General features: G+C 36.4%; 1 protein-coding gene across 1 annotated transcript; it reads right to left on the bottom strand.

The window, feature by feature from the left end:
* LOC134814127 (zinc finger protein 28-like) lies at positions 1-7,205 on the bottom strand. Its single transcript, XM_063822162.1, has 7 exons — positions 7,085-7,205; positions 4,961-5,083; positions 4,470-4,581; positions 4,067-4,175; positions 1,707-1,854; positions 1,403-1,512; positions 1-577 (listed from the first exon to the last, which is right to left on the bottom strand). The coding sequence occupies exons 1-7, from the start codon at positions 7,135-7,137 to the stop codon at positions 543-545; spliced, it is 690 nt and encodes a 229-aa protein (XP_063678232.1). The 5' UTR covers positions 7,138-7,205; the 3' UTR covers positions 1-542.
* Between the last annotated feature and the right edge of the window lie 2,350 nt (positions 7,206-9,555).

Below are 9,555 nucleotides of genomic sequence, written 5' to 3'. Positions count from 1 at the left end.
AAATGTATTTAATTTAACTAGGTTCCTTGTCAGACCTTATTTGAACGGAGTACATTAAAATTAACGCTAGGGCTTCCAGCATCCAATTAATGTCCGTTCAAATAAAATCCGATAAGGTATATCATTTTACATTCAACTATTTCGCGATACTAAGTAAGTAAGTAACGTAGTGTAACACAATCATACAAAAGTGCACTTTTACAATATCGGAATCTAGTATTAAACCAAATCATAGGTCATGCATAAATCTTCCAAAAAAGCTCAACAATCTTGCAGCCGCACAGTGCAGGTTTCTTCAAACATAAATACATAAAATCAAAAGAAAAATCCAAATATTTTTGGGTAAGCGTATTTGTTTGACAGTTTGACAATTGATCATTGGATCATTCATCTGCAATTTGCATATCTTGGTTCCACATATTATCACGATATAAGATTGTACGAATGAGAATCAGCTCCGTTTTCTCGAATTGTAACCCTGTTTTTGCTTGGGAAAGATGCGGAGGAGTCGTACAGGAGATTGTGTTCCGTGAAATGATTGTTCAGATGTTGTTCCAGCGATTTTCTGTCCCCGATCCTGAAATATTTACAGTAAACTTGCTTTTTTTATAAGCTCTGCTTGCAAAAAGTTGAGTTTGGCTAACTATAAGCTCATCTCAAAACTCATTATATATCTTCACTAATCTGTAATAACGAGTACTTCACATTAATTACCAAAGGAACAAACCTTGTATAAACAGCTTATAAAAAGTATAAAATGAACTGAGATCACCTTGTATAAACAGCTTATAAAAAGTATAAAATGAACTGAGATCACCTTGTATAAACAGCTTATAAAAAGTATAAAATGAACTGAGATCACCTTGTATAAACAGCTTATAAAAAGTATAAAATGAACTGAGATCACCTTGTATAAACAGCTTATAAAAAGTATAAAATGAACTGAGATCACCTTGTATAAACAGCTTATAAAAAGTATAAAATGAACTGAGATCACCTTGTATAAACAGCTTATAAAAAGTATAAAATGAACTGAGATCACCTTGTATAAACAGCTTATAAAAAGTATAAAATGAACTGAGATCACCTTGTATAAACAGCTTATAAAAAGTATAAAATGAACTGAGATCACCTTGTATAAACAGCTTATAAAAAGTATAAAATGAACTGAGATCACCTTGTATAAACAGCTTATAAAAAGTATAAAATGAACTGAGATCACCTTGTATAAACAGCTTATAAAAAGTATAAAATGAACTGAGATCACCTTGTATAAACAGCTTATAAAAAGTATAAAATGAACTGAGATCACCTTGTATAAACAGCTTATAAAAAGTATAAAATGAACTGAGATCACCTTGTATAAACAGCTTATAAAAAGTATAAAATGAACTGACATCACCTTGTTTTACAAATGTCACATTGAAGGGCCTATAAGACGGTTCCTTTCTGACGTGATGGTTGTAGGTTGACACACTACTGTGGATCTTAGGTATACCGTCCAGCACACATCTAAGGTATTAACAAAGGGGTTGGAATTACACAACAAGAGACAGAAGAACAGTGGTTAGTGTTCCGAGAACAGCATCGTCAATCAATAAAAATGGAATATTTTGGTTTTAAACTTAAAATAATTATAAAATTGATTAATTAAGGAAAAAGAATGTACCCGCATGGCTGCACACAAAACAATTCCTCAAACTCACGATGTTTCCAGATAGGTTTCCTCCCTGAGTTTGTTCAGGTTGTACCTCTTCATCATCTCCTCTCCGACCTCCAGAGCGTCCACTCCGACCAAGTGAACGTGACAAGCTGGCAGGAACTGGTCACACTGCTCACACCTCGTGTAGTCGTCTGAGTCACAGAAAGAAGATTGTTTAGAAACCGTTTAGAAACCGTTTGGAAGCCGTTTAGAAACCGTTTAGAAACCGTTTGGAAGCCGTTTAGAAACTGTTTAGAAGCCGTTTAGAAGCTGTTTAGAAGAAACCGTTTAGAAGCAGTTTAGAAGAAGCAGTTTATCAAAGTTTGAAGCTAAAAACGCAGTGTTTCAAGGTTTTATTCTTCAACGACATTGCTTTGTACAATCTGGCTGAAGCTATACAAATATCATCATACAATGCATACTTTAAAAGTTCTGTGATTTTGTATGATATGTCGAGTGAGTTTAATATTGTAACATTTGGTAGTTAAAGCTTATATGAGTTTTAAAGCTTATATAAGTGATGGTGGTTTTCTATAATCTCTCTATCATATTATGCTTGTCTCTTTTTATAACAGAGAATATCACACCACGCACTGATAACTGATCAGACATGATCTCTTCAAGAAGCTTAACTAACAGATATAAATTATTTAAAACTGAAAATAAGATCTATTCGAGGTTGATAAATTGGCGAATGGATCAATGGATTTGCAAGCAGCGTTGCTCTTACAAATGTACATTTAAATTAGAGTTTTAAAAAAATGTATTCAAGAAGTATAATTAAAGCCATAATAACCATAATTAATGAACATGGTGACACTTGCACTTGATCAGAAAAGTGTTTCTACATGAGAGGTCAGCCAGCGCGGATTAAATTTACTAATACAGTAATATGCAGGGGGGGGGGGGGGGGGGCAAAAGTCAGTATCCATACGTTGGGTCTTAACTCACCACTGCCGTGGCCGTGTTTTATATTTGAGAGTTGTTGCTTTGCAGATGGCATACTGTACCATAATGTTCAAGGATTCCGTCCCTAAAATATGAAAATTCGGATATTTTGGACCATGCCCATTCAATATTAAAAAATCTACATTTTTCTCGTTAAACATACTGAACGCCTAATTTTTTTTTCAGATACGGTAGATTATTAAATGTTGCATCTGATCTGAAAACATGAGGCAAAACGGATTAGGGGGGGGGGGGGGGGGGGGGGGGAGTTCACCCTGATTTTTTTGTGAAACTTGGTTTCGAGATAGCAATTGACCAACAAACTAGGACGTACCAGTGACCGAACTTTTGAGGGGGTCCCGGGCCCCAACCGCCAAACGGTGCCCGCAGGGCAGCCACGCCCATATTTGGTCCAAATTAGGCCCAATTTAGTCAAATACCCTGAACATGCCCAAAAACCAGATTTCAGGTGCACTACTTGTAGCTATAGTGGTCCCTTGAACTCGAATATGAATTTTCATCAAAACAATAAAACTCAATAGGGTTTTAATATTTTTACATGAAATTTTCAGAATCAACGTAGAATCGAATTTCGACCTTAAGTTTTGTATTGGAATTTTGAGTTAGGCCTTTAATATTAAAACCCTATTGAGTTCTATTGTTTTGAGCGAAATCAGTTCGCAAATATCGCGAACTGAGATATGGGCGATTTTGTTCATTTTTTACGATTATTTGAACACAGAATCCGCAGTTAGGTAGATACTGCGCTGATAATCATAGAGAATGTGTAGTATAGGCTTACCTTCCATAGTTTCATTCAAAAATATTGATATTTGACCAATTTATGGGCCAAAATCAATCAAATTTGGTGCGTATGCCCAAATATGGTCATATGGTTTTTGGCTTATAACTCAGTCATTTTTTGTCCAATCTTGATGAAAATTCATATACGAGTTCAAGGCTGGGACCACTAGCTACAAGTAGAGCACCTGAAATCTGGTTCTTGGGCATGTTCAGGGTATTTGGCTAAATTGGGCCTAATTTTGATCAAATATAGGCGTGGCTGCCCCGCGGGCACCGTTTGGCGGTTGGGGTCCGGGACCCCCTCGAAAGTTCGGTCACTGGTCCTAGTTTGTTGCTCAACTGCTATCTCGAAACCAAGTTTCACAAAAAATCAGGGTGAACTAGTGGTGGTAGTAAGCCAAACCAAAAAGAATAATTTCAATTGGGCACTCAGTGACTTGTGACTTGTGACTTGTGACTGAACTATTAAGGCTAACGTATGGATACTGAGTTTTAGATAATTTCTAGATAATTTCCAGATAATTTCTAGATAATTTCTAGATAATTATTTCTAGATAATTTCTTAATAATAACCAAATAATTTCTAGATAATTAGATAATGTTCATATAAACCAGAGTAGAGACTAGTATGCTGGTGCAGATCACGGAGTGTACTGAACTTCTCTTCACAATATTTACACGTCACTGGTGTCTCTCTAATTTTGTTGTTCACGCTAAAATCCTGTGGTTAAATAACGGGATTTAGATAAGTTTGATCGGATTTAAAGTATCTACCTAGAAAAGAGATGAAGAGAAATATAATCTCAATTAACTCCTTTATCAGCGTATAATCATCACGCTAATGATTTTGAGATGATACAATTTTGCCGTTTTAGCGTTTTCTGACAAAAAACCTCGAATTTTTGTGGTCTGATTAAGACTTTTGTCAGAAAACAGCAAAATAGGCCATGACATTGACAGTGGATCAGGGTAGTAATTATTGGAATAATTGTTGACCTATAATCATTATAGTCACCTTTGTTGCATCAACATAATGTTTTCTAACGTGAGACTTGAAGATCTCAAAAGTTGTGAAGGTTTTATCACAAATAGAACACTCATACTCTCGGCGATGCCAGCGTCGGTGTCTGAAAAGTTTCACAGTAAAATTAATGATTACATGAATTATATGATAATATCATAATAAAGATAATTTACTATATAATTGTTGAACGATTACTGTGTAATATATATAAATGTTATAAGCCCAAACGTTTTATATTCGTCAAACATTCTCCACGACAATCCCTATAATTCGCCTTTTAAAGTTTTAATACAGGGTGGGCCACAAGTCAATGTGCAAACGTAAATGTATATTACACAGTAATCGTTCAGCAATTATATAATACAATTATCAATAATGTAACAAAATAAACCTATGATTCAAGTTTAAGAAAGACAAACAAACAAATAGAATCTTTCGAATTATAGTTTTAGATAATTCATAATGTAATAAAACAAACTCACAATTCAAGTTCCTCAATAGTGTTGCAGCGCCGTCTGCACTGTAAGCAGGGATAAGGAGATAAAGTGTCCGGGTGGTCCACTGGTATGAGACCGTAGTAGGGTTTTAACGTTAGTAACACTTCACTGTAATGAGTGGGGTTTTAATGTTAGTAACACTTCACTGTAATGAGTGGGGTTTTAATGTTAGTAACACTTCACTGTAATGAGTGGTAATTATTCAATATTTTCTGCGATCAGACTACGAATGAGTAATAATTGTTAAACTTCCAATAAACTTCTTTGTAGCATAAGTAAAATATTTTTTTCATCATCAGTACATAATAAATTATGATTAGTACTCAAATAAATTAAAATTAATTAAGAAAAACTCTAATAGTCTAATTCACAAAATAATGATGAGCACTTATTTTCAAATATTTAATTAGATATTTGTATATTTGAGTATTGCAAAGTGAAACTGAAGAAGTATGGCCTAACTTAGCCGCTGGAAACTCTCGCTTCTCCCTTAAATACTGTCTATGGGATTTACAGCTTTTTCGATTCAAATTTTTTGACAAATCGACGATGTTCCATGCATGTATCAAGTTGGAAAAGTTAAAAATGGTTAAAACAGTTAATTTATCAATTGTCCTAGTAACACCAAGTTTATTTTTAAATTAAAACATATATTTTAAATATATTTTAATATATACATTTTTACACCATTCGTGTGTAGTGTGTGTAGCTTACGTTGCAATTATCGAGCTCCCTTATCTTTTGTAACTTTGCGATAAGTTCAGTTTGCTGCTACCGCGTAGTAAGCCTTTGCGTGTGTATACTTGTACATTACTATACAATGTACATCACGGAGGATGATTTACAGTTGACCCGATCTCAGAAGAAACTCAAGGATTTCAACTATGAAGAAAAGGAAGATGTAGAGGGCTGTGCTGATAGATGGTTCACTTCGATGGCAAGAGAACTGAAACTAGAAAACTTCGAAATTCGTGGAGATATGGACCAAGAAATACTCATGTCTCCGTCTATCTATAAAAGGTATATGGCAAACTGGGTTATGCAAGCAGCAGACCTCGTACGACGGCAGAGTAGTCAGATGAGCGCTATGATGGAAATCGTTGAGTGCCTCAAGACGGAAGCACTAGCAGACAAGGAAAAGATGGTCAGGTTGCAGGACCAGTTGCTAGTGCAGAAGGACGAACAACTACAGTTGTTTAAGACGTCAGTTGAAGAGACAGTACAAACAACGGTGGAGACAGGGATTAAGAGCTACAGTGCCGCTGTACAAAAGAACAGCATAAATGGCGCCGTCTGCAACAGTAAAATTCTGAAGAATGTAATAAAGAGTGTGGCTGCAGAGGAGGACAGGAGCAAGAATCTGATAGTGTTTGGACTGAAAGAAGATGATGAAGAACAGCTTCCAGCTCTGGTAACCGCACTATTGGAGGAGATCGGGGAGAAACCTCATTTTGAAGCGACTAGAGTCGGCTGGAAGAGGCCAGGTATCACGGCTATCCGACCAGTCAAGATCACCGTCCCAAGCTCAACAGCAGTTCATCAGATTCTGATGAAAACAGGGAGACTGAGGATGGCTGATGCACACAAAGATGTATGGATCTGTCCTGATAGATCCAGTGAAGAGCGTGCAGCAAGGAAGAACGTGGTAACTGACCTGAAGAAGAAGAGGGCTGAACAGACTCATCTCGACCACTACATCCGTAACGGGAAGGTCTGTAGCCGGGTTAAGAAGGCACCATGATGACGTAATTCATGTTTCTCGGACACCAATCAGTATAATATGTACTTGTAGGGGTATTTTAAGAGTTTACGGACGTTATCTGTATTTGAGAGACAATTATATTATATAAATACATTATTATTTGATTGTTTCACACTTTTCACGTTTCATAATTTTATTACTAGGTGGAGGTGATGTTATTGAGACTTTGGGCGGCCAAAAAACTCCTGTTCTGAAAGTTGTCCTCTGTACTTGTTTCACTGACCCACGCTTTTTAGCATTTATACATTTCGGCCCATTTTATATGTTTGTTCGAATTGCTGTACATTTGTATACTTGCTATTTTGTAAAAGTTTCAAATCAAATCAAATCAAATATATGCTTCAAACCTATTAACAAAGGGTTTCTGAAGATTTTCTTTTTCCTCGCTACCGTTCTCCATCGAAATCTTAACGATAAAACTCAAATCAAAGCTCACAAAACGACTGCAAATGCACGAACAGCTTGACAAGCACTATTTTGTGATAGTCGATTTTTAAAACTAAGCAATGTTTTGCTGCTGTAATGTGTTAGTGTTACGATTAACAAATGGGACAATCTCACATTGGACGAGACCATGCACTTGAAGTGAATTGTTTTATAATTATACAATTATTTCTATCTGACTTATCATGACGAACTTGTTAGTTGAAATGTACTAGTCCATATTTTCACAATGTTGATAAAAATTAAAGGAACATGCATGAATGAGTGATAACTATGACTGAGAACTGACAAAAATCAGGAACGAAGCATAGCCGTCCGCTTGTTAAGATCACTCAATATAACTTGCATATGTACCTTATCGGACTTTATTTGAAGTTTGAACGGATTAATCGGACGCTTGAGGCCCTTATAGCATTCATTTTATTGTCCGTTCAAAATTGTGTCCATTTACGAAATGTCATTGTCCGGTAAAAATATCACGTGGCATGAAAAGTGAACACCTCCATGATTAATATTGATTTAAAATTTGTTTACAATTTGTTAAAAACGGTTTAAAATTGCTTTAAAATTGATTTCAAATTGGTTTAAAATTGTTTTTAAAAAAGCAAACTACTGCATGCGATTTTCCTTTTTGAAATCTGGAAGATTTGCAATAATTAATAATTGCTGATGTTTAATCATCTTCTCATCTTAATAAGCTTTGAACATCCTCGATTAACTTGAATCTCGAAAATGGCGAGCTAAAGGCCAATCTTACAGGTTTTGTTCTGACGTATCAGAGCTACTTCAGCTATAGTGAGTTATGTCAAATCCAAGGTTAAGACTGGATCTGGAGGAGTGATCAATTTAGGGCCTACGAAATATTTTCCATCGATATTTTGCCGAACTGAACATCCTGCACCCTTTTTGAACTTTTGGAAATCCTCGATTTGCTTGAATCACAAAAATGGCGAGCTGGAGGCCATGGTGTTACATGTTCTAATCGGACTATCAGAGCTAGTTCAGCTACTGAGTTATGTCCAATTTAAGGTCAAGACTGGATCTGGAGGAGAAATTGTAAGTTATAGCTTTAATACTTAAGTACTAGTTACTCAGGGTAGCAGACAATTTTACAATAACAATTATAACTTAGAAAGCCTTCCTGTAATTATAAGTGAACAGGCGTGTGATATTGGGTAGTTATAATTGCCTCTGTTTAACAGAAATTAGTACGATGTTTACCTATAAAATAATGTAAGGCAGATACAGGACCAAGTACAGATCTCCGCGGTGCTAGAGCTGACCAGCAGCTGTGATCGATTTTGGCACAAAAGTCGGGTAACAGATTATTGCTAGGGGCAAGCTATCTGTAGCAATGATAACTTAAGAAATGGGACCCTATAGTAGCAAGTTATCTGTAGCAATGACAACTTGAGATATGAGACCCTATTATTATAATAGTAGCATGTTATCTGTAGCAATGATAAGAAACATTTTGCGCATTATTTTTAAGTTTGGAGATTATCCAAATATATAGGAATGCACAGTAAAGCAGTAAGGATTACCGGTACTGAAGCAATATACCGCTGGGGTACAATGATGCTTCTCGAAGTTTATACTGGTAGGTGCAACAGCCATGCTCCTAAGCGGTAATATAACTGGTGGAATATCTACACTTCTTTTTGGTTGCATGTAAAGCAGGTGTTTGTTTTAACTTTCTGCTCCGATGACGGAGAAAGTATCTTCGAGGAGAGCCGCGCGCTTAGACATGGGCACCGTGTTGTTTAAATTATTTAGTTATATTTAGATGGACCGTATGGGTAACGCCAGCGGCGGAGAGACGACAACATCGCCCTCCGTAATGTTTACCTCAGCTACAGGACGATCCCTGTTTGCTACACTCCTCATCAGCTTCGCCACCTTTAACATACGTGGCCTCGGTTCTTGTGATGATCCAGACGACATCCACAGCAAACGGGAGCAACTGGGTACCGATTGTGTACGGTACGGCATAGATATCTGCGCTATTCAGGAGACTAAGGTTGTAAAACCGGATTCTTGCAGTCTTAGCAACGGATACAAACTCTTATTGTTTGAGCAGAAAAATGGCCGGCACTATGGACTCGGTTTTGTTATCAGTCCCCGATTTATTGACTATGTGGTATGCTGGAACAGTATCAGTGATAGAGTAAGCCTTTTGGACCTAGAACTCCCTACAAAATCAAGAAAATTTATCAAATGTAGGGTGGTCAATGTATATGGGCCACACAAGAAACTTGCAGAAAATGATCAACAACTGTTGATTAATTTCTACGGCCAAGTTAGGGACGCTCTAAACGTCCCTGCTAATGTTGAGATATTTGTTTTGGGGGATTTTAATTCAAATTTGGGAAAA

The sequence above is a fragment of the Bolinopsis microptera genome, chromosome 4, assembly GCF_026151205.1.
Source record: "Bolinopsis microptera isolate Bmic1 chromosome 4, MBARI_Bmic_1.0, whole genome shotgun sequence".
NCBI classification, from domain to species: Eukaryota; Metazoa; Ctenophora; class Tentaculata; order Lobata; family Bolinopsidae; genus Bolinopsis; species Bolinopsis microptera.
The sequence above is the reverse complement of the archived record's forward strand: the minus strand, read 5'-3'. Positions and strand labels throughout refer to the sequence as shown.